At 33.1% G+C, this 27,143-nt stretch overlaps 1 protein-coding gene across 5 annotated transcripts in view; it reads left to right on the top strand.

The window, feature by feature from the left end:
- Nucleotides 1-27,143, top strand: part of LOC121374133 (cGMP-dependent 3',5'-cyclic phosphodiesterase-like) — a 147,034-nt gene that overhangs the window by 89,742 nt on the left and 30,149 nt on the right. For 3 of the 5 annotated variants that reach the window (XM_041501082.1, XM_041501080.1, XM_041501081.1), the window contains exons 5-18: nt 685-740; nt 1,325-1,396; nt 6,416-6,512; nt 7,417-7,469; nt 8,141-8,215; nt 8,865-8,906; nt 13,901-13,969; nt 14,359-14,489; nt 16,979-17,090; nt 17,917-19,096; nt 24,439-24,502; nt 25,343-25,424; nt 25,954-26,014; nt 27,061-27,142. In XM_041501082.1, the coding sequence (XP_041357016.1) occupies nt 685-740; nt 1,325-1,396; nt 6,416-6,512; nt 7,417-7,469; nt 8,141-8,215; nt 8,865-8,906; nt 13,901-13,969; nt 14,359-14,489; nt 16,979-17,090; nt 17,917-19,096; nt 24,439-24,502; nt 25,343-25,424; nt 25,954-26,014; nt 27,061-27,142 (2,176 nt within the window). The remainder of the gene's footprint in view (nt 1-684; nt 741-1,324; nt 1,397-6,415; nt 6,513-7,416; nt 7,470-8,140; nt 8,216-8,864; nt 8,907-13,900; nt 13,970-14,358; nt 14,490-16,978; nt 17,091-17,916; nt 19,097-24,438; nt 24,503-25,342; nt 25,425-25,953; nt 26,015-27,060; nt 27,143) is intronic. The other 2 variants (XM_041501083.1, XM_041501085.1) reach the window with 1 other exon arrangement.

Here is a 27,143-nt window from a genome sequence, read left to right as displayed (position 1 = left end):
TTACGGTTATATGGTGTCGGACATATGGTTAAGGACCACACAGATTTTTTTTAGAGGAAACCCGCTGTCGCCACATAGGTTACTCTTTTATGACAGGCAGCAAGGGATCTTTTATTTGCGCTTCCCACAGGCAGGATAGCACAAACCATGGCCTTTGTTGAACCAGTTATGGATCACTGGTCGGTGCAAGTGGTTTACATCTACCCATTGAGCCTTGCGGGGCACTCACTCAGGGTTTGGAGTCGGTATATGGATTAAAAATTCCATGCCTCGACTGGGATCCAAACCCAGTACCTACCAGCCTGTAGACCGATGGCCTGCCACGACGCCACCGAGGCGAGAAATTTCAAATACGGACAACCGTTCCATACATTTAAAAAATAAGCATCAAAACAACACTTAAACAAAAGTTTGATAGATGAGTGCAGAAACACACACCACTTTTCGTACGTGGGAGAGTAAGAGGTGAGCACAATCAACTGCTCACCTCTCAAGGAGATCCAGTGACTATTTGCACCACAAGTGAGAGCTCTACTACGGAGCTGCGTCCTGCCCCTTTTGAGAAAATTTAATGATTATTTCACAATTTATTACTGGAATAGTAGTGGTCATAGAGATTACAATATCGCAGTATAGCTACATGAATCTACATACATGTATGTAATAGTTTGGTATAAATTTCAGTTTTGTGTGTCCCTATTCAAGAAAGAGATGATAATGAAAATATTGGGCTAGTTGTGGTAAGTATCTTATACATTGTAGATTATTATTTAACTGGTTGAATAGACTGAACACTAAACAGGATTCACATAGACATGGAATGATACTTGAAAAGTTTTTTGTTTTTGTTGTAAATACCGGTATGGATTTTATTTTTAAGTGCGTTAATTTTCCAGAAACCTTGAAGAATATATATATATATATATATATATATATATATATATATATATATATATATATATATATATATATATAAAATATTAAAATTCAGACCCCCTGCCCAAACCCCTCAAAAACAAATGTTTGGTAAACTTCTGAAACTAACCAATTCTACCAAAAAACTTGAGTGAACATGTGGGTTTGTTTGTTAGTGAATCTCAAGGTATATGTTTGTAAATATGAGTGCATATACAGTACATGTATAGTCTATAGTGGTTGCACAATTATATACTTGAGAAATTTTCCTTGAAAGCATTAGAAATATGCAAAATACTATTGTTAAACAGTAAAAAAAAGAAAAAGAATATAGTGTATTGAAAATTCAGATTAAGTACAATTAGCTGTATTTTAAGACATCCATTTAGTGTTGTGTTTTTGTTTATAGATTGCTCTTCCACCAGGTGCCAGTTGCTGTCCACCATCAGCAGAAGCTACTATTCATTATTTAACAAAACAGGTTTGTTTAACATCTTTGGAACTAATGTTGTTACCTGGCCTTATTTGTACTTGTATATACATGAATACTTATAACATCAGGGTACAAATGTGGAAATTAAAGCAGGTCGTCGCCATATATTAATATACGGTACAGACCTTGTCTTTTAAGGTGTGCGAGTGCGATCGCGCTTGTACAGTGCATATAATATTTTAATCTGGTGGGTGTGAAAAATAACGCACGTTGCACTTAACAAACAGCGCACATAAAATAATTTTGTATATTAATTGCCACTATTTACCTTATATACACAATGTAGCTGATAGAAAGACCAGTTTAATAATACCACAAAAACAAAAATGTGACGAGAACAGTAGTGTCCATGCAAGCTTATAATATATGACTGGTACTTATCTTTGGTATACAAATTGGAAAACACTGGTTTAATAGACATCTTTGAAGACATACCAATCCGATAAAAACTCGTTTGCCCATTTATTTTATTATGAATTAGAAACAGTCTACTTTTATAAGGTAATAGATCACAATGTCTGATAAGGCTAACTGTTCATATAGTTATGAAAAAAAAAGGAATTGAATTAAATAGTGGCTTCTGTAGCCTACACAAATGAACTTGTTACGGAAATCAGCGAAGTCGGTAAAATTGTCTCAATTAGTTCATAATTGTTAGTCTACAAAGCTTATGTGAGGTCCCGAAAATGGTAAGCTTGTAACTTTTTACTTTAAAAAAGAAATGAAGTTTAGACAAAGACTAATGAATGTACATCTGCTATTTATATATGTATATTATTATGTACAAAATATAGTAACGGTAATCAAAGCCAACTATTTAATTTTTGTTTGTTTCAATACATTTATTAGAAAGTCACAGACCATGTGACTGGAACATGATTTGATGCACAGTACTCTGTGGCATATTGATCAATCAGAACTATGGGGGTCAGATTATTTTTACTCTTGGAACTCTGGCTGCACGCTCATACTACTAGTCTGCTTCACAACTTGTTTCGCATTAAATGATGGTGTCTAAAATTATGGGATTTTTTTTTTAGATTATCTTTATTATGGCTTCCCATGTTTGGAATATAATCCTTTGTAATGACAAATTTTGTTGGAGTTTGTATATTTTCGTCAGAGCCCTTTGTAACTGGTAGTGGAAGGTCAAATGACCAGCTACAAAATGTTGAGGGAGGGAGACTGGTAATTGTTAAATTAAAAATCCCATTTGAATGTCAATGCCCCAACCAACACTATCAATTGAACTAATTGTAGGCCTACTTTTAACAAGTTATTTAAAAAATAAAAATAATAATATAAGGGATCTAATTCAGTCGGTAGTGCACACTTGAGATGCTTGGGTCGTAGTTCTAATTGAACCACCACCTCAGAACCAGTAAGTTTTTTCCATCCCAACTACATGTATCCTAATAATGTTCGCTGTACATGTAATTCAAGACAAGTTGATTCCTACACATGTTTAGCTGCATGTTCATCAAACCATCTAACAATGAAAAGGTATCTATAATTGTGCGGATCAAATTATCAGAATAGTACATATTGTAATTAAAAAATCAACTTGTCTGCATCAGTGTATGCCATAATTATATTTCTATAGCACTGCTCCTGAATTTTTTTAATAACTCCTTTCCTGATAGGTAAAAGAAATCAGACTACACTAATGAACCAAGCAACATAAAATTAGAAGCAAACATTATTGGTTTATTGGTTCATTTTTGCAACGTATGTCTCTACATTTACATGTAATAATTACATGCCGAGGAAAATAAGTGAATTAGCATTCTCTAACAAACTCTACTTTCAACCTGTGAAAATAGACACTAAGTTTGGTTAATCTACAAACCTGTAACACATCTGGATAAAGTTACAATAGAGTGAAATGAGAGTCTGACCTTGAAAAGGGGAAATATCCTCTAAAAATAGACTAGAGCTTGCCTCCATACCCATGTACATGCATTTATGATAAATGCATTTTATGGAATTACAAACACCAGGTTGATTAGAAACTCATTGGATGTATGGAAATGGATAATCTAAAGAATAAAATGCAAGTAATGTCTTAATTTCAATGATCAAATATGATTCTAATAGTAAAAAAATACATCATCCTGTAAATAAAAACTAGGTGGTGTTACTTTAATTTTTATATGTGAAAATAATTTAAAAATAAAAGAGTCATATATTTAATTACATGAAATCTACTTATGTTATTTAAATTGTTTATATATTATTATCATTATATTATAATTTTTAAAAACTTGATTTTAACCCCCCAAAAAGTATGTTCTCTAAATCTCCTCACTTCTCCCTAAAGTATGATGAGGGAGACGTGACTTCTCCCTGTTTTGTCAGTCTAGCTTAAACCTTGTTAATATATTCAACTTTCTGTGAGCTGAGTTTACAGTCACTGTAACAAACTTGGTTTCACTGTTCAGTCGGTGCATTGATGATAGTCATACTAATGTTTGATTTCAATGTTTGTTACATTTACCGGTTAGTCTTGAACCCATTGGTCTTGTTTGGCACAAGTGTCTATTTGCGGGCTTGCTGCATTCAACTGATGTCACATTAACTCAGACTGGCAGTTTTGTAATCTTTGTTTAGATGCCAGGTGTTCAGTATGACTTCATAATGAAGCATTTTTTTAGCACATGTCAAGTTGTCCTTGAATTATATTTTGAAAAATATGTTCCATTAACTATATCAACTTACACATCTTTCATTTTTAATTGTAAGTTTAGTTGTATTTGATAATTCAGTACTATTTGCTATATTATTAATATTTATGGAATAGTTTTTTTTAAATTATGATATTAAATGTTCATTATTGATTTAAGTTATGGTAATGACATCAGACATCAAAATGTAACATATTAAAGTTTAGGGAACTAAATACTGTATAATACTATAACAGATATCCTTTAATTTGTGACATGCAGCATAGTGTTTTCTTGGAGATGTTCATGACCTTTCTATCCATAGATTTAATTTCTGGAGCTAAGAACAGCACACATTTTCCAACTCCTATCTGTTTGACAAAGATTTTTTTTAACTTGTGTCTTTCTATATTTAACAAGGACGTAAACACAAACATCGAATGCTCTGCCCTTTCTTGCATGCAGCATTTTCATTTGAAAAAATAGTTAATTCTGTCTGCAGTGCCGGCAACATTGATTCTGCCATTACCCGAAGTCTACCAAAATCAATCAGTGATGCTAGTTTCTATATTGAATTCTCTGCTGCTGTTTGCTTCATGTATCTTGTTTCTACAATATTGTAGCACAAGATGAGTTATTCCATACTGAAAACCCTCAGGTCATAGAATCAGTTTGCTCAGTTACCGAAATAAATTGAGAACAGTCATTCAGGGAGTTACCACATGCTACGAAAATTGAGAATGGTACCTTGTTCTCCATAAAGTCTCTTTAACAAAAAACACCACCTAATTGTTGATAAATTGTGTGTTATTTAAACATAGATATGCATACAAGTATCAGCAGGGAACATTTTGTTTTCAAAATATTGATTAGCAATATTTCTACGGTAGTCAGTTGAAAATTGATTAGCAATTACTGTTTATAATGTTTTAAACTTGTGTAGCGATCTCTGAAACATGCGTAGCGAAATTGCGATGCATTACTGAACAAAATGTTCCCTGATCAGTACAAGAACAGTTGCATAACCTGTACGTTACCAGGAACGTTGTTAATGTAACCTGTACATGAATTACCAGACACTATGCTTATTTCGATACCTGTTTACTGAGAACATTAGTGGATATATTTATTGATTGGAACTAAATGTACAGCCAATGATTTAACATGTTGTTATTGTAGCAGGTGTGCATTAATTGAAACTTTGATCTCCATGATAGTAGCTCTGTTGTTTCATTAATCATACTTTCGGTTTAAGCGTGAATCATTAATATTTAACTGGACATGCCATGCATGATCATGCTTTGTTATCCATGATTAAATCTGAGCCTTTGATATATGGGGAAAAAAACGCAAACAAATAAAACATACATCCATGGATATTTGATTATATGGGAAATGTATTGTCCCACTGTAGCATATAGTAAATCTGTTAACAGATTTTCTGACATACAAAATATTTACATGTACTGATCAGTATGCATTTAACCCTAAACAGTGTGTTGTCATACCAGTACTAACTACATGTATTTGATGATCATTTAATAACTATTCACAGGAAAACAAGTACAGTGTATTGGTAAAACAAAACACAGCTGAAGTTCATGACAAAATCAATAAACTCTGTGTGTTGGAAACCTATTTAATATCCTTATATTTTATATTTACTCTGTTGGATCCAGCTCAATAATTGGTACACAATGCAGACTAATCAATACCAGGACAATTTGAATAAATTAATCAATCAACCTCACAGTATGAAATTATTTCTATTTGGCCCAGCTAGATAATAATTTTTTAATGTTTTACATACCAGTAATGTTTAGTTGAATGTTTAGTTAGCCCTTTTGTAAATTTTAATTAGCCTTTGAACATAACAAACAATGGTCAGATTTCATATGTTAAATTTGTACACTAAATATACAAATACGCAGACTGTATCCTGGTTTGGATCCACTCTCTGATTAATGCTGTTTTGCAATTTGTCGAACATACATGTATGTGTAGTTTTTTCCACTTAGAAATACCAATACTTAATTTACTACAACTTTATTATGTTCACTTTTGCACAGATAATTAATTGTACAAATTACTTTTTTGTATGGATACGATAATTTAATACATGTATATGGGTAATTTTGTTTAACAAATATCTTTTGAAAAAATTAAAGTTTGAGAAACATGTCTAAAATGCAGTGTATTTAGTTCAGGTACATGTAGTTCATTATCAGTATCATTTTAAAGAATTTCAACCAGTGTATCTTGATTTTATCTTGCCAAAATGCCAAAATTTTGATTTTTGGAAAGAACTTTTGAACACTTTAATTATGTATTGGCTTTTTTTCAGGTTTCTTTATGTTATCAAGTCATTAAAAATGCATTCACAAGAAGAAAAAGCATCTGTGTTAGTGACACTCATTTTGAAGCTCTTATAAGATTATGTGGTGAGTAATTTTCTACTAAATCATCATGATTGAAAAATTAGATGGTGACGGTTTCCTTAGTAGGTGACTGGCTTGCTGGTGGCACATCTTAATAACAGCACCGACTTCATTTGTTACATCTATTAGGCCACTGACAAATAATTCACAGACTGTTTTGTGTGCTGTGATTCTTTTAATTGTTTGCTACGCATACAGACAAATGTCTAATGCATTTAGAATGATCTAAATCTCTGTTAACAGACCGCTGAGAATTGAACATTAGCACAATCTATCGTACAACATACTTTAATTTCAGCTAACCTATTTTATTTTTAATAACCCACTATGACCATGTAAATAATGTCATAAATGGGTTGCACAAAACAAGACTTGTTCGTGAGCAAAATGGCTGTTTGCTCAGTTTTGTTTAGGCCTCTGTTAATGAAGAACATTAGCGGGAAATATTCTTAAAATATATGCACAGTAATATTTGTTTCGAATTTCTATTATTCCACCAGTTAATCAGTCAGTCAGTCACAGTCCTCAGTGTTAACCTTTCCATGTAGGAGCTAGATGGCGCCTACTTCTATTTTTAATGTAGATAATATGCAATGTTTAGTCGCCAAATGAAAAAAATGGTCGCAATATAGAGGCCTGAGTCAGTTGACTTTCTTTATATATGTAGATATATTTTAAGCAGACTCCCAATCTGTTACTGAACTAAATCATCGCACCACAGTTTGCATGAGCATGCACTAATTCATTTTATTTATTGACAACATATGACTGCCATTGTTCATTTAATCCATGTTCACAAACAATGCAAAGTGAGTAAATATGCATGTTTAGATCGATATTCCTGTAATTAATGTTTGTTTGCTTTCCGATTTGATTAATGGATTTGTGAAATTCTATTAATTTTCAGGTGAACTTTATGACCAAGATGCTGACAAACTACAAATTAAAGTCATTAAATATGTATGTATTTTCTTTAACATAGGAAAAAAAAGAGCTACAAATTCCTAAAGTGTATTCATTTCTCTAGATATATCTTAATGTAAACTGCATGAGACTATTTGTATTTTATTATATTTTGATTGATTAATATGATTCTAAACATTATAGTCCAGCTGACTTATTTGTAGTGATGTCAAGAAAGCTATAAATTTTGCAAGGTACAAAATAAAACTAAAGAAAATGTTGACTTTGTGTATTTTTCTTTAAGGTAAACAATGTAAAGTGTACTTGTAATGTTTTGGATGAGTTTCACTTACCTTTATTAATACCTCCCCCCAATTTTTTGTAGTAAATTTGTTTTACAGCAATGAAGTATTTCTTCCCATAACCATTCAGGATTATAGGCAGGAGTATATTATGTATTTCATAATAATTAAAGCTTGTTTCCATCTAAGCACATTATGACAATCTGATTAGTTAAATGGTACTAACCTTTTTCTATACGGAGTCGTAAAGTACATGCACATTGATTTTTCGTTGCATGAATTAAAAAAAAAAAATTGCAGTCAGTTCTTAAATTAATAAAAGATTTAATTGCAGAATTGTAATATTTTTTGCTCATTTGCCTGCAGATACACTGTGCTGTCAGATCATCAATTATTTGTCTTCATTCCTACTTTTTATATTACTAGTTAGAACATCGAACACAAGCACAGAGTGCTTTCTTACTGCTGGTCGTACCAGATTCATTGGAACTGTTTTGTCAGGTCTGTATTGTTCTTTTTAAAAATGTGTATTATTATGTATATACCTTTTGAAGTCCTATTTTGTTCAGAATGTTTGGTTTTTATTGATTTTTAAGTTTATTATTAATTTTTTATGATGATCATGCTCAATGATAGAAATGGTCTTGATAAGAATTCAAGAAAGCTATAGCTCAGATACTGGCCATGTGGGATTTATTTTGAAAAAAACCCACATTGATCTTCTGTCCTCCCACACCACCTCTCTGTAGTGAGTGTCATTTTACATGATGTGTATTATATACTGTTGATCATTAGTTGTCAGACCAGGCCAGTAATTAATGGCTTTCCATAATAATGTAATTACTTGAATCTTATGGTGCCAGGTAAGTTTGTAAAAATAGATTATATATATCTTTTTTTAGCACAATCTCTGTATCTATGTAGCCAAAAGTAGGTTAGTGTATGGCTGGCATGTTAGGTATATGTTAATTTTCTGCAATCCTAAATTAGTCTTGCTCCCGCAATAGGTGTATACGTATCAAGTATTTTTAATAGAGACGCTGCATGCACAAGATCAATCAATTGACACTGCCAGCACATTTATGGCTTTACAATTTGAATTCACTGTCAGTTAGTCCAATGCTCTTTCCTTTTTTTTATTTTTACTCAGGTTGTGGGAAGCAAGATTTTGTCACATGAAGTTCGATTTCCAGTAAGTTTCACAATTTAACTTGTGATATTTTTCTTTCTTGTGTTTATGGAGTAAAATGGAGAGATATGGGTAATACTCTTCTGACAGCAGTGGTAATGGCGGCGATGGCATCAACTTTGCATTTAGGTCAATGTTAAAATTTCACATTTGGCTCCTTTTCTCACAAAATTGTCAACTTTAGGTGTCCTTCATTAGATCTACTCAAAGTCAGTATTATCCAATGTCACAGTGACCTTTCATTCAACCAGACTACTTATTGCCAGCATAAATCTGACAGTAGCCATAACACATTGGGAATAACTGGTCACTTGGGCACAAAATGGTATATCAGCTCATGTCAGATCCACAAAGAGATAACAAGGCAGAGTGGCAATATGATATGATTGCAGTCCACATACGATATGATTGAAGGTAGTGACCACATTAAATTTATTACCTTTTTTATTGATCATGAATAAAGTGAGTTACCATTATTTTGCAACTGATGTTGAAAATTATATGAAATAAGTTAAATTTGTTGTTGTACACTATGTAATACTAGTAGGCATGCGCCTCATTTGCCAATTGCGAATTTTGAAAGCATTTGGTGAATCGTATTGTAATTTGGCAAAATAATTTCATGTAATAAGTAAAAAAAAAATTAGAAAATAACTGGCACTTTCTGCAATTTTTGAAGATTAATAGACGAAATGTTTCGCTCACCCAGAGCTAGTCCTGAGTAGGGGTCGTTCAACCATTGGTATGAAATGTGGAATTTCTATACCCTTCTCAATCCTCATGTAATGTTTAGTAATGATAAGACGCCACTAAAAAATATATAAATGAACCCCCATCCCTACCCCTCGGTTTCCCTATTATGGTGACATAAGTTGAACAGTATTTTGGGATTTTATGTTTGTATTTTTATTTGGTTTGGTTTGTTAATATATATTAGGTAAAAAAAAATCTATTGAAGAGCAAAATATCAATGACTAGTTGCATGTTACTTTATAAATACATGTAAAAGTGAGACAATGTTTTGAAAGCATTATGTAACTCCAGACAAACACCCCACTCCAGCTCCCCATAAGGTTTCACAACACCTCCCTCCTCCCTGAGCATTAATAATTGTTGAACGGTCCTAGTAATAAGAATATATTGTTTAGAAGCAACCCAAATGAGTTGAGTTGCAATTCTGTAAAAATAAATGACTCTTCTTTAACTTGATTTTTCCATCACGAAGTCAGGGCATGAAAGGAAACCTAAATTGCTAAACAGAAATGAAATTCAATAATTGCTGCATATTTTCTTTAGTTTTTCAATGCTAGCCTTAAATATTCTAAGTACGCAGTCCTTTTCTTCAAAATGCCAATATTGTCTTCTGGATGCTTTAGATGTCTTCAGTTGAAATTACGTGTTTGTGAAAAGTCAATAAGTTGATGTAGTTTAATAGTCCTTTGATGTTGCTGTACTGAATTGATTACAAATTTTATCTGGTTTCTTGAGTGAGGATCACATGGCAGATTTGAGTTATGACCTATCTTGTCTGTTCTTCATTAACAAAGAAATTAGCTGAAAAAATCCATTACTATCTATTTGGCATTTTTTTCTTAATTCACGTGGGTATATTTTGTCGAGTAAATTGATTTGTCAGTTAAATTGTATCCTTCAAGAATTCAAGTCATAGAAGAAAAAACACTAAGCACTCCGACTTCTTTTAATTTTCTTTTATTGAACCTGTGTTGAGATAAAATGCAGTGATGTTTTATTACTTTATAATACATTGTTAGGCAGACTAATGTTAAAGATAAACATTTCTTATTTATGCCAAGATTTTGGTTAACATACATTTCACTGGTATTAAATATTCAGTCAATTCAGGTGTATTGGACAACGTAGGCACTTGTCAGTGAGAGCTCTAGTTGTTTAGTAACAAGATTTGTGTTAACTAGCCGACACAGTTTGGCAGGATTTAACTCAGTCAGTGTAGAGTGCTTGTCTGAGATGTTTAGGGTGTAGGATTAAACCTCAGTGGAAATATTTGTTTCCCCTCCCCCATCCCAAACTGCTTTTCTACAGATATATCAAAGGCTGTGGTATATGTGAAAATGCATATAAAAGATCTCTTGCTGCTAATGGGAAAATGTAGTGGGTTTCCTCTGAAGACTACATTTCAGAATTAATAAATGTTTGACATCCTATAGCAGGTGGTTCCTTAATGAATGTGCTCTAGTGGAGTTGTTAAACAGAACAGACTTTAACTTGATGTTTTAACATTTAATATAACAGCACATTCCATGGCCTTTTAATTATAGGAGCAATGACCGAAATGAGAAATAACCAAAGAAATACAGAACATATCTTTACTGTGTTTAAATTAGGAAATGATTCATGATAAAGCCTACACATCGCAACATCATCATGCAATACTCTCTCTGACATTCACTTATGGCAAATATTGAATTTCTGGATTTTTTTGTGTTATTGTCACAGCTGAGTTTGTCATCCTGCAATAGAGGGCAGGATAAAAGTTTATTGATTTGTCGAATCGTTACTGCAATGGAGAGGAAATGAATGCTATAGAGTTACCAGCCCTGTATTTTTTAAAGATACAAAAACTGATATTTATCCACTAGCTAACTTACAGGTGAAGTGTGAAACCCATTTCTTCAGATTCATTTACATTAATCAATCTGCACAATTGATTATATTGCATATTTTAAAAAATTAAATTTTGTTTGTGGGATTTTAAAAAATCGACTGGTTCGTTAAACACATACCTTTCTAGCATTTAATACCAAAGATGTGTTTTGGGGGTTCACCCCCCCCCCCCCCCCCCATCATTCAAGCAAATTTTAATTTTGTTCAGTGATTTCCAAGGAAGCATGTCTCAACCCCCCTTAATCGCCACAGTTTAGACCCCTCTGCTAAAATTCCTGCACATGCACCTGCTTACTGCTAATAAGTGAAAATAGCCTACATTTCTTCCCTCACTCTTACTGCCACATTTACTGAATATGAAACACCTAACACCTAAGACTGTTGTTTAAACTTGCTGTCTGATATTCCATTTTTACAACTTTTATGATATTTAATAGCTCCTATTATAACGGTAAAATATGTATGATTTTGTGTAAGGTTGCTGCCTGCATAGTGTTCCAGTTTTACTACACTATAAATATTTAATGCCTATTATTATAAGGATACAATCAGGAGTTCAAAAAATTTCAAAAAAATTACTTGCCACTGGGCAAGTGACAATCAGATATTCACTTGCCCCATATATTTTTCCACTTGCCCATACTTCTTAAGGTAACCAATTGTGTTACTCCTATTTAATTTAATACAGTGCTTAATAGTGTAATAATCTTGAAAGAATTCTTTTATGGCTGGCATTGGTTAAAAAATGTTTAGGGATTTTGGCCCATGTGTCATTATTGTGTGTATATTATTTAACATTTTGTGCCCCAAAACACTTCTCTGGGGTGTTTTTACCCTGTTAATAGCTGAGGAAAGTCTCTCGCAATCAGCCGTGGCAGGGCTCAAAGTAAACATGAGCTCTGTTTCTTTTAAATAGTGCAGGCTTGGTAAACAACAGCCTCCCTGGGTGTACATCGATTGCAGCCTTGTATTTTTAACTTATTGGGCATAATTTATTTGTTAAAAACTATTAATAAAGCAGAAAAAACCCAAAATCATGTATGCTTAGAGGGCATCGCACCATCACGATTATGACGTAGGGCTAATGAAATATAACTTTACCCGTTCATTTTACACGAACGTAGATTTACATTTGTAAAGTACTGAAAAAACCCCATCAAGGTTTATTATATCTAAACTAAAATGTCTTGCAACTTTTATAAGAATACAGTTCATAATATTGATGCTCTGTTCAAGTGAACTCGGAAATTATAAACTTGCTTTACGCCCCCATTCATTTGCAAAGAGCAGATTCAGGAACCACGTTAACGTCTAATTTAATTTGAATATGACAATTTTAAACTCTATCCCACCTCATTTACCATGTTTGCAAGGATAAACATGATTGCACACACAATGCATGTATACTTTATTTTTTATATAAGCTGTAAAGCATATTGGAAGCTATTTCCAAGTTTGAAGATCATCGAACCGATTACTTGTATGAATTCAGTCGAACTTTCATTGGCGGAAATTACCGATCTTAGTCGATAGTAAAAGGTGAATAACTCTAAAAGTTGTTATCGAACTTTTCAACACATTGTTTTCCATTTTGGTGTGTCAACACATTGGCAAGAGTTCCGATCATTCCAGCATTTAGGGTTAGGGTTAGTTCTCCTTATAGAGCTATGTAAATGCTTGCATGATCGGAACTCTTTCCAAAGGTTTTACCGAAATTTGTAACAAAATTTAAAAACAGTTTTAGGGATTACATTAGTCACTTGTCATCGGGCATATGCAGTTAACATAATTACTTGCCCGGCATGAAAATTCCACTTGGCACGGGCGTCGGGCGATGGGATTTTTTAACCCCTGATACAATATTTATTATTTTGTATACAGTTGCTGGCTGATATACCATTTTTGCAGCATAATATAACTATTTAATACCTCATTAGTTGTTCTCTTAATATAGCTGAAATGAAAGATTTTCACATGTAATGCTCTCTCAATTTCCTACCATTTTAAAATATTATTAATACATGTACTTAATATGATATACATCTTTACATTTATTTACGTTTTATCTTTTAGTCTTCGAAAAATAAATGTCTTGTAGCATACTTGTCTGAACTGCTCAGCATTGCAGACGATAGAATGCCATTACAAAAACCTCATTAATTATAAAGAGGATTCTCCTAGGAAAACAGTTCTGATCTAGTGTTACGTGGAATAAAAGATTTTTTTTATACAATAAATGTAAAAAAAGGTAATTACTACCATAATAATATAAAATGCATAATTTATGTAATAAATGAAGTTTACTGTGTTTGTTGATTGTTTTAAATTATATATATATATATATATTTTTTAAGGGACAACTTAGTCCATTTTCAAAAGCCTTGGAAACAAAGGAACCCATTGGCTGGGATGAAATATCAGAGGTATGGTTTGTTTTTTCTTGCATTCATTGTTATGATGTATTCTTTTCTTTGCATATAATGTTCTGATTTTTTGAGGAAATTGAATCAATTGACAATCAGTCGTCAGTGATACTCTGACAATAAACTGAAATTGTGTCTTGTTAGTTTTTTTGTTCAGTCTTTCAAATATAATACATTAAATTAATTTGAAAAACTATTGTCTTTATGTTTCATGTTGTTGTTTTAAAAAATATTTATTCCTAGCCCCTTGTTTACAATTAAAATGTTATTTGATCATTTTATGAAATTGTTCCTAAAGGGACATTGCTGCATAACTTACAAAATATAATGTGATCATCTTTCACAGATTTGAATTTTTTTTTTTTTTTTTTGTTTGTGTTAAATTTAAGGACCATCAACACATGGTGGAAGAGCTTGCCGGCATAAAAATCAAATCCTTGTTATGTGTTCCAGTCAGAAGAAAAGGAAGTGAACGCTTAGTTGCTCTTGCTTGTGTCATCAACAAAAAAGGAACAATAGGGTTTGTGTGTTGTTGTTCACCTCAATGTTTGTATTTAACTTAAATGGATATATTGTTGTGTTAAAGATATATGACTAGGAGCAGTAGGCTGTAGTTAAATTGATTGTGACATGCAGTAGGCTATGGTTAAATTGCATTGAGGTGTAGTAGACTGGTTAAAGTCTTTGTGAGGTGCAGTAGGCTTAGGTTAAAGTGTTTGTGAGGTGCAGTTGGCTGCAGTTAAAATGTTTGTGAGGTGCAGTAGGCTGTGGTTAAAGTGTTTGTGACATGCAGTAGGCTGTGGTTAAATTGCATGTGAGGTGTAGAAGACTGGTTAAAGTGTGAGGTGCAGGGTGCTGAGGTTAAAGTGTTTGTGAGGTGCAGTAGGCTGAGGTTAAAGTATTTGTGAGGTGCAGTTGACATTTAAAGTGCATGTGAGGTGCAGCAGACTGGTTAAAGTGTTTGTGAGGTGCAGTAGACTGGTTAAAGTTTGTGAGGTGCAGTTGGCTGTGGTTAAAGTATGTGAGGTGCAGTAGACTGCTTAAAGTGCATATGAAGTGTAGTAGACTGGTTACGGTGTACATGTATGTGAGATGTGGTAGACAGTAGTTAAAAGTGCATGTGAGGTGAAGTAGACTAATTAAAGTGCATGTGAGGTGCAGTAGACTGGTTAAAGTGTTTGTGAGGTGCAGTTGGCTGGTTAAAGTGTGAGGTGCAGTAGACTAACTGTTTAAAGTATATCGTGAGTAAAGTTTGTATATATTGAGAAAAGGAAGCTTAATTAGTATAATGATATTCAAACAATATGCCACCCATGTAAAAGTTTAAATCTGAAAATTTTAATTTACAAATAAATACTGACTTCATAATTTAGGTATGTATTTAAATGAATTGGTTCATCATGACATAGTTTACAAACTATTGTTTAAAGGGACTATCCTGAGTTTGTAGCCAGTATCTACTCATATGTGATACATCAGTCATCGGGGTAATAGCACCTGTTAAATAGTGTCATGAGTCGGCTGCCATTGTAACATTTCAGATTAGTAAAGCATTTTTAACAATGGTAATGTATATTCTTGTTTAGAATGTCTGTGTCTATGTATTCAATATGTTCGTGGTCATTCAAATGTTTGTAGTAGTCCAAACAAGATTTTATATCCCATTAATTTCATATGTACAAAAAAATAGATATGAAACAATGAAAAGAAGTTCAAGCTACCATAAACATTAAGATGATCATAAATACACCGGATATAAAGACACTGATGTTCTAAACAAGAACATTTATTTAAAGAATAGAATAGAATAGATGTTTTAAAGTGTAATTTTAGTGATTAAAAAGGCCTTATTAGTCCGAAACATCTTACAATGGCAGCAAACACAGGATAGTCCTTTACATGTAATTGTTATTGAATATACCACAATGTCTTAACACATTTAAAAAAACTGTTAATAAAAATGTTACACTAAAATAGTTCCAGCATTTTGATTATGGAAGTGGCATAGACAAGATTCTTATTACTATCTTAGGGATATGTAAAATGACACAAACAAATCTGGTTTTATTAACTGCCAGAACAGTTAAATATAAGCCATGGAATGGAGATCTTTAATCTGAATAACTTGCAGTGGATTTATTGCTAGATCTGTATAATAATGTTCTTCGATTTTAGTCCATTTAGTCCTCAACTTGAAAATAGTTTGTAATGCATACAATGTTTAACATACATGTAGTCATTGTTTGGCAGGGGTAAATAAGTTATTATCTTCCAAATTCCATACCATTAGGTATTTTTGAAAAAATATTTAATCTTCTTAACTACCAGGTTGGTGTTTGTATATTATGGATAACAATTCCACTGGTGATTCCCAACAAATAACAGCTGTGTTCCTGTTACCGAATGAAAGTAAAGATTATTTTGTTGAACAACACCACTGGAGTACATATTGATTAATTAACGATAGCTATTGGATGTCAAACATTTGGTCATTGTGACATATAGTCTTCAGTCACCCGCACATTTTTTCCTTTGACAGCCTTTGAATTACCAGTCATGGGCACTGGTTAAGATGGGTGAAAAGGCACAGAGGGGATTCAATCCTTTGACCAAATCACCTCCGGCGAGCACCCTACCCTATTGAACTAGATTCTGCCTTTTTTATTGAATTAAATCACATAGAGTATCATCTCGGAGCCCTCAAAAGTACCCGGTCTCCGGCGGCAAATCGCAGAATACAGCCCTTGCAAAGTTGTTCAGGTTGTTCTGACTTTTTGAAAAAAAGAGTTCTGACTTTTTGAAAAAAGAGCTCTGACTTTTTGAAAAAAGAGCTTGTCATGATACATTTTCGGTACACAGTGTGGTTTTCAGTTTATAACCAGAATGCATTTTGCTTTCATGTTATTGAAAATGTATAAAACATTTAAAAGGCTAATTATTATAAAAGCAGACATTTTGACAGTAATTTAATTATATGACCTACTATAAATATTTCTTCTTTGGTTTTAGTTTTACCAGTGAAGATATTCATGGAATTCACCAATGTTTTCAGTACACAGCAACTGTTCTGACAAGCACACTAGCATTTCAGAATGAGCGAAAGTTGAAGGATCAAACACAGGTATTTGTAAATTTTGTTGTGTTGTTTATATGTTAAAGTTGACGTTTTTTTAATCAGTTATCAATATTTCTTCAGCAACAAGAAACCGTACTGCATTAGTTTTACATTGACAGTTGGTTGATTCCAAATCAGTCTAGTAGTCATTAACATTAATCCTTTTTAATATAATGTGTTAACAGTAAAAAAAAAACATCATGCATTCTTACTACTGCAGGGCTTCTAGATTATGGTAGCCCCACTTCCATGGCTAGTGATATTCTATGTTGGGCTAGTAAATAACTACTGTTGCCATGCCCGACGGCTAGTGAATTTTTGGGTCAAATGTTGCAGTTTTGTAATATGAATATTCTTAAACCCCCCACACCCCAACCCCCCAATGTTAGTGTTTTTAAGCTCTATCTCCATCTTTAGGTGATATATCTGATTATTATTATTATTTAGTAAAATTGTATTAACTTAAAGTAAAGTTGAGCTAGTGAATTTTAAATCGTGGCTAGTACATTTTTTAGATCACTGATCCCATGGCTAGTGGATTTTATAAAAATTATAGAAGCCCTGCTATTGTTAAAGGGCAGTAACTGTTGTGAAATATGATTGTATAAAGGACTTTTCAGCATAATCAACCAAACTTAAGCCTGATACTGTGAATTGAACTGACCATTATTAGTAAAGCACCTGATTTCATTCCACCCCCCACCCCCAAATAATATGTGAAAGAAGAACTTAAAAACTTTGCAACACCAATTGAAAGTAGTTTCTTTTGTTTTTATTATTATCCAACAGGTACATACGAGCATTGTTTCTCCCATGTGTTGTTTACTTTCAGGCCTTGCTACATGTGGCCAGAAAGCTATTTACAAGATTAGGTAAGTTTCCTGTTCTTAATCACAAAAGCACAGATTATGGCATGTTCTCGAGATATTTTCACGAACACAGCAACTCGCATGAACCTGGCGATATTCGTGAATCAGATGATTTGTTAGATCTGCATGAGTCAAATGATGCTGTTTTTTTAGGCAGTCCTGAGCGAAATGTTTGTAATAGCACACTAATACCCGTATCTTTACAAAACCTGGAGAAACAGCTAGAACACCAAGAAAAGGTTGCAGACAGTCTTATGGATCATTATGAAGGATCTATTCAGAAAACATCCAAAAGAAGATACAGAATTCATCCCAAACTTAAATCTCCAAACAGCAAGCGGCCCAAAGACCTGGATGGGTTGTTTGACCAGGAGGACAACACCACCAAGTCCCCATACAAGAAGAAAGCAAAGACAATGTTTCCCAAGGAGATAGGCCATGGTGATTATTCTGTAGATGCAGATTTAGATGATTATCTGGACCCAATTTTGTCAAGCAGTGGGGAGGATTTCAACCAGAAGTGGCTCACACCAAGTGAATCCAGCTTGCCTGATTATCCTGCTTCCAGGTCCAGTTCTGATGTATCCCATGATAGACTTGAAATACCAGAGTATCAAACAGCAAGAAATAAGTTCTCTTATGATTCATGGGCTAGAATGAATATAAGACCATTATGGAAGCAGTCGTTCTCTGACTCGTATCTTTACAGACGGGTAATAGCTATTAAGGAAACTACCCCAGACATGGAATCAAACATAAATAGGCATGGTGGATATCTGGTTCAAGCTTCGAAAAGTGAACCGCTTCTTGTCCACAGTGTAGAACATTTTGCATCACCGTGTAACAGCAAGAGCAGCCTGAATGTGGCTTTCTTTGAAGCAGAATCTCTCAGTAGTTGCACTGCAGAGTCTGACAGTTCGCACTCTGTTGTCTTGCGGTACGACCTGGTGGAAATCGCTGTAGAAGATGTAGACAGTAAAACGAGGCACACAATCACAACTAAGACTCTTTCTCAGGTTAACAACATCTGTGTCGATAACATAGATGTTGATTATGAAGAAGACCAGAAGAACTGGCCACCTAGCACTTATCTTTTGCAAGCTATGCAGCCACCCCTGGCAAATGAAATTCCATTTGAGCTAAGTAGGTTGTTTAAAAAGTTTCAGGTGGGTGCAGGTCAAAATGTACTTTTTCCAAAATATACTCCGCCAAAATACACACGCTGTTTTGGTTAGAAATAACATTAACAAAATATTCACAGTAGTAATCAGTTATATGAAGATGGCACATATAGGAAGATATTTTATATTGGTTAGTTTGTAAAGATGTTTGCTTGATTGCATGTTCACACTATTATATATACCAAGGAGGTAATTTATGGAACGCATGTAGTCATGCTTTGACAGTTTTATTTTGGCTTTGAAGATCAGTAGATTTATAATTCAGTTAGTCATGTGTAAAATTGTTTTATAGTTTTAGTTTTAGTTATAGATTTAGTTAAATATGTTTACAAATATTCTTATTTCTTCCATGAATATTAGATTTATGTTTTCCAGTCTAAATAGTCCATATTGCTAACTACATACATACATGTACATATATACATGTATATACAAATTATAAAATTCATAAATAAGCTAAATCAGCAAGTGACAAGCTCAGTATTTTGTTGCTCATTCTGCTATCAGGTGTCTCTTACATAGACGTTGTGTTGAAAATATTTGAATAAACAGCTGCAAATTGTGATATACATCCATTCTCTCATTTTAAAAATTGTATTTACATTCACACATGCTAACTAGAACAATGAAGATAAATAATATCTAAACATAAAAAGCAATATTAATTTTTTGTTATCTCCAATCAGGCTTTTTGACAGAAAATAATTTGAGTGTACACAATAAACACAAAATAGACAATAAGTGCCCATTCTTGTATGTTTTGGGTTTGAAATGTTTTCAAATTGAACATTGCATTTCATGAACTTTGACACATTTTAACCAAGAGGTCTTTTGCTATCATCTCTGTTAAAAAAAGAAAAAAAGTAACCATTAATTTCCAAGATTTTAGGATACATAATTTTACCCTCTGTACCCTCTGGCAGAAACCCTGCCCATGTATGTCACAGTACTCTATATATGTCAGGGCACAATATTTCACACGAACCGCCGTTCTGTTCGCGTGTTGGTTACGCAAAATTAAATTTACGCGAACCGCAAATCGGTTACGTCATGACCTGTAAACGTTCAGAAATTAAAACTTGCAAACTTCACGATTACAGGAAGTTTATTCATGCAGACATACTACTGGTATTCCGACAAATGCTTTAGACTGATTTTTAGATACTTGATGCGCAGCAAACCAGTAAACAACGTTATATTGCAACAGTTGTAACTTGCGACCAGTCTACAGTTTTAAAACAGTTTTAAAGAAATGTGCTCGGACCACTTGGTCTAAAGGAATATATGTAGACATACTATTGGATTGGCTATAATTTTACATAAGTACCATCAATGAAGTGAAAGTAGCATAGCCATCGCAAAAAGAAATCCCTACAAATGAGTATTTATCTATTTCAAAGGCGTACCGCCCATTACGCACAGTACGCATGTGTGTAATTCAAAAACAAAATCCGGAATAGGTCGAGGCTGTCTGTAATTGTTCTATAAAATAGACCTCTTAAAATTGACTCGAAAAAAGATTTTCAAAAATGCATCTACAGGCGTCCTGAGTTTCAAAATTTTCACAGGGGGAGGCCCCCCGAATCCCCCTGCTTGGGCATGCCTTTGGCGTGCGTAATTCTAAGATAATTTCTGGCTACGCCCCTGTATTTTGTTCAGTACTGGGGCTAATATTCAGTTCTTTTATAATATTGTTAACTTTAGCAAGCATTAAAGACATTTTTTTTTTTTTTGTAAAATGTTTTCTTTTGTATTTGTTTTAACTTTATGTTTCAGCTAAAAACTATGTATTTAAAATATAATTTCAACGTAATTTTGAGGTAACCGATCAGATAACCCATGGCTTAAGCAAATATAATTCACATAACCGAACAATTGGTTACCTAGGTAAAAACCACGTGAACCGACTTCCGGTTACCTCAGATTTCGAAATATTGTCCCCTGTATGTGTTTCTATTCTGTTCTTGACAGTGTGAATGGAATACATGTACAACCACCAAAGTGAATGTATTGGTTAAATTTATTCTCAAAAATAATGTATGACATACACGGCTCTTAAATTAATTAACTCCTAATACCATTTACTTTATCATCATATAACTGATAATTATTGTTAGCATTTTTGCATACAGTTTCACCAAAATATTTTGACGAATTGTGGATTTAATTTAGTAGGATATATGCTTCAAAAAGAGTACATTTTGACCTGTATTATTTCAAGTTACTTGACAGACTTTTATTTATTTTCCAGTTTCTGCATTTTAAAGGTCATGATGATTATTCTTAATCATGGTTTCTTTACTACTTATTCACCTCTTACTTGGATTTCAGGCAACCTGAACACATTTGTTTGAACCACTTTCATACTCGCATGTGTCATGTGTGATTCTCTGAAACACATTTTGAATAAAACAAAAAGAACCTGTTGTTTTACCTTTTGATTTTTATGTTAAAGCTTCGGTCATTTAAAAATAAAATGCATCTGGCATCTTGCTTATCGCAAGATATCTACATCACTAGTTCTGCAGTTCTAATAAGAGTTTCAGTTTTGTTACTTTAATAGACAAGACAAATGACAACACAAATCATTGTTTCTGTTAAATACAGAGGTCTTATTTTCATTTACTGGCATACATTTCAAGTTTTATCAAACAAGGTGTCACTGACAAACATGAAAGTACAATGCTCCACCTTGAGCCTGTTTTTATATAATTATGGTGATCAATGTAATAAATACTGATATATGAAAGCAGAAAATAAGAAGACACCCCCAACCTAACACCACCTGATTGCGAGTGGCCTACATAACAAAATATCTCGTTAAGAAGGTATTGCTCATTATTATTGTTTTTTTTTATTTTTTTTGATTTTGTAAATGGATGCTTCTTAGAAACACAAAATATCATTTACCTTGATGATGTTAAAATTAGCGAAATTTGTAGTTAGACAAAAACACTTAATATTTAGAAATTAGATACATAGGAATGATATTCTGTGTTTATTTTACAAAGCTATTCCAGAACAGTTAATGTAGTTTCTGTGGTGGGTTACAATTCTCTTTGAATTTTAAATGCATGGCTGGGGTTTATTCACAGGATTTGAATCAAAGATGATGTGTGCTATTCCAAAATAAATATTACCTTTTTACTATAATACCCAGTTCATTGAGTTTTGGAATGGTTATTACAAAGTTATGCTATTAGAAGTGAATATTTCTTGTTAACCCTTACCCATTTTTTTTTTCCAGTTTACACTCATATTGGCTAACTTGGGCCTTGAAGGCTTCCATGTAAAATTATGTCATTACCTCATTGAGTATACCTTTACGGGCATCGAAATAGCCAAGAACTGTTGTTCAGGTTACCAGGAGGTTACCGCATGTCAAGAAAGTCGAGAACGGTACTTCGTTCTATACAAAATCTTATTAAACGAAAACTACACCGCTTACATTTTGATCAATAGAGTATTATTTAGACACGCATACAGTATCAGTACAATGGCAACAATTATATAAATGAATAACAAGTGTGTGTTTCTATAAAGGGATTTTGTAGTAATAATAATAATAATGGAAATAAAAATGTGTTGTATAACCTACTGGTTACCAGACCTGTATTTTGTGGTAACCTGTACATGGGTTACCAGACACTGTGCTTATTTTGATGCCTGTCTTTGTCGTGTAAATGACATGAAGTACAAGTTCATACATACATGTATGAAACAAGTGCAAATAGAAACAGTTATGTCTGCCAGCTGTTTCCTTTCAAGCTTTAATTATTTCTTCTGCAGAAATAAAAATGAATCAGCTTGGATGATTTTCATTTTCCACTGATGTAACATTAGTCCATCTTGAATAACATTGATTGATAAATTAAACAGTCAATGTAATTGAGCGATAAGAATCAATACGTACCGCCAAGCATACTAGGCCTGAGTTAGCCACCATGGGCCATTTGTTTTACTTTTACTAACTAAGTTAATGTTTTATTATGTTTTTAAAAATAAATTTGCTTGAATTCTGATTTCAATAATTTTAAGTTTTCATAAATACATAATCATATAAATTATACATGTTAAACAGTTAAAATTGTGTTATAATTAGTTATGGCAAAACATCCATATTGTCCTCTTTTCTTTTCTTGTCTTTATCTTTTCTCCTTGTTCTGACATTATCTCAAATCTGGCTATGCCTTGCCATTCAAATAGTCTCAGTCCTTAAGTCCAGCTGTGATAGCTGCTTGTCTCATGTGGTCATCCATTCCACTCACTTGCCATTCACCATCATGTGTATTTGGTAGTTGCATTCGGCATTATTAAGAGGCATTTGCTGCCATCTACTAGCTATATACTACCATAATCATTAGTGTTGTTGGCAAACCAGCTTTATTAGAAAATAAGAGATACGGTGGGTGGAAGGAAATGCACAAGGACTGCACATGTAGAGGATTTTTAAGCAGTTATGTTATGAGAAAAACGGCTAAAAAAATTTACTTTTGAGTAAAAACATTTCGATCAAAGGATGAAATGAATTTTTTGTCTTTTCAATACATGTATGGTCAATGGAAAATATATATTAAAGTGTGAGCCAACCTCCTATAGGACTTGAACCACTGTTTTTGGCTTGATGATCTGATGTCCTGAGTTGTTTGTGATTTTGGTGATCTAACCATGTGCTTTCCACATGATGATATATTCACTTTCAGATGTAATTCTTAAGAAAATGTGAATCTTTTCAGTTAACAAATCCAGTACATAATTCTGATTCATGCTCTGAATCCCCTCTCCCACCTCCTCATACAAACATGCTACTGCTACTTGGAAGGTTATCACATATAATAATTAAAGAACTATGAAAATATTAAGTAATGTCTTATATGATGGTTTGTGTGGTGTTTGCATTATTGAAGGTCACAGTCAAAGTGGGGTGTATTTTTTTATGGCAATTACTTTATTTTACTGTATGTTAGATGCCAGACATTGTGGTGATCTTGGTAGTAATAGTAATCAATGTTTCAGTATAAATTGTTATATAGATATATTTATTTCTCAGTGAGAAAATGTGACAAATATTTTACTTTAAAAGATTATCTTTGTCTTAATAATTGTAATGTATTTACTGTAACTTTAATATGTATTTCTTTATTTTCAAGTCTTGGTATAAATGATTCCTACCTATTAAGGTTTGATGAACAACTTGCTGATATTAACCGTTACGCAACCAGTTGCTTGCATGTGTATTACCGTAGTATGAATGTTGTATATTGGTACTTCTGCTTGAACTTATCATGCTGTGTTAAATTTCAGATGATCTCACCAAACTACTAAGAGAAATTATGCAAGAAGCCAGAAACCTGACCAATGCTGAGAGGTACGTAAATAGCTCAAGTGCTCATAGCAGCTTCAGCATCTATCAATGACTCTTCATTTAACAGCGTTGTCAAGTGCTGCACTGTTTTCATTACATTCAGAATGACTTGCATTTCCTTAGTTGTCAGTGTTATTGGCTAGTGAACATAATGCAGCAATTCATTACTTATTACATTTTGGAGTACGGATACTCAACATGCATGTGATTCCCAACCCCAACCAAAAACAAAACTCCATGGGTGCAGGTTGACCCCCCCTTCCTTGCCAACATCCCCCTCTTTTTTTAGTCTAAGTGGGCAATCATTTAAGGGTAAATACTATAGTTAATTTTATTTTTAGACTGCCCGATATTTTTTGCGACAAAATAAAATTAAAAAAATTAATAGAGTTCTGTATTATTATTATTTATGGAACGTGCATCTAAATTTAAAATTGGCCCCTTTTTTATTTTTAGATTAAAATTCAAAATTGCCCGTTAAAGTTTTCTGCCCCGAGTCAGGCCCCTGGTATCCAGAGACGGGACTCGGGGATAGACATGCTCGAAACCTTCGTGGTATATGAACATGTAAAAACTTTCAAGTCAAGTCAAGTCAAGTCAAGCATGTGATTCGTTTATTTTAATTTGACCACTTACATTCACTGCTGCCTTGAGCATACACTTCAGCTACCCAGTGTGGTTAGAATTATGGTATTGGTTGGATATGTAGAGATTCGGAGTCTCAACAAGCATCAGTCGTACAGAAACATGGCTTGAAATATTCAGCATAAACCAGCAGTCTATCAAGTCTAATTTCTTATTACAGATGTTCTGTCTTTTTGATAGTTTTATTTCTTTTTACAGGTGTTCTGTCTTTCTGATTGATAATGAAACAGATGAATTGGTCTCCAAGGTTTTTGATGGAATTAGTGCTAATGACAGTGAGGTATTGGTTACTTCTTTTATATACAAATAAAAATTATGTATTCAACTACATATTACTTGATATAATTAATATTGACTTCCTGCCTTGAATATGTTTGTTTATACATTATTTAGTGGGAAACACAAGTTGTGTATGAATTTGAATATTGGATCCAAATACTAGAATTAATTTCCTTTATGAAATCATCAGACAATAAAAACTATGCTAAAAATGTAGGTAAAATTTGATTTAATAAATTCAACATACAATTAAATGACTTGGGTAATTTTGACTTATGTGCATTCATGATTAAATATGGGATTTACATTAGAATACAATTATAGCACCAACACAAAAATATATGTAGTAAATAAAAATAAGTCCATTTTAATTATATTATGTGTTTCAGTAGTTTTAATTTTACATGAACCGATCAGGCATATAACAAACTCAGTTGTAGCTGATAACTCAATTTATTGAAAATAATGTTATATATGTACATGTAGCTACTGTTAAGGTTTAGTTGATAGATATTTTGTTTTCATTCTAGGTTCAGCAAGAAATTCGAATGCCAAAGATGCAAGGAATAGCTGGACATGTAGCAACTACAGGTAAGGTGAAGATAATATTACCGTATTTGACCGGAAATAAGCCCATGTCTTTGAATAAGCCCCCCTCCGTTTTGATAGCATTTAAGAAATTAGGCCCTCATTCGTAAATAAGCCCACCCCCAACTTCATCACCTTATAAATAACACGAAATTGCAAGTTTGCTCAAAGTTCATTTAAAAGGTCATACCTCCTGCAGATAATTAAACACAAATGTAACACAATATTTTACCACCAGTGAGATTTAGCAGTCTAACAATAACAGTGTGTAACATTGTTTTCAATTTCATGCCTGCAATATTTCTTTGAAGTATCCAAGCCCAAGTATGAACTAAAAACCAATGTCTATTTTTACCACCACACTGGGTCCGCAGTTAATGCTAATTAAGCAAATACCATATTCTGATTGGCTAAGAACAATGACCTTAGATTGATAATTTTTTGTAGTGTAAGCTGGCTGACTGTCAGAAACGTGTGTATACGCTATTGAGTTTGTTGTTAATTGCTGTTGTTTTAAGTCTTCTCAGCATTAAATTTTGGATGTAAATAAACAGCACTGGTAAGTAATTGTAACATAGAAGGTGTGTTTCTGATAATTAGATACTAGTAAAAAAAAACCAATTTAATTAATAAACAATTATTATTTATTAATAACAAATGGAACATTAATTAATAGATATGCTACTGAACGTTTTTTGTTTTCTTCGTAGTACATTTAATTATTATTATTTATTTTAATTATTATCATGTTTTCCCCCAACAAAACTGGCCCCTTGTCTGGGAATAAGCCCACCCCATGCTAAGCTCACAATGAGTTGTCTTGGCCCCCTGGGCTTATTTCCGGTCAAATACGGTAAGTAATAGTTTAAATTACTGAGAACTATTTAGTAAAACTGATGTTGCATGTTAATAGAGAACTGAGTCTAATTAGAACCTTTTAAGTCTTGTCTCACATGACATGATAATTGAAATATTTATTTTGAATGATATTCAGGTATTTGTGTATTTTCTTTGTTGTTTATCAGTGTTTATGTTGTGATTTATTTAAGGAAACCTACTAAACATCACAGATGCCTACTCACATCCTTTGTTCTACAGAGGTATTGATGATAGCACTGGATTCCGAACTAGG

Source organism: Gigantopelta aegis, chromosome 6 (genome assembly GCF_016097555.1).
Source record: "Gigantopelta aegis isolate Gae_Host chromosome 6, Gae_host_genome, whole genome shotgun sequence".
In the NCBI taxonomy this organism is placed as follows: domain Eukaryota; kingdom Metazoa; phylum Mollusca; class Gastropoda; order Neomphalida; family Peltospiridae; genus Gigantopelta; species Gigantopelta aegis.
The sequence above is the reverse complement of the archived record's forward strand: the minus strand, read 5'-3'. Positions and strand labels throughout refer to the sequence as shown.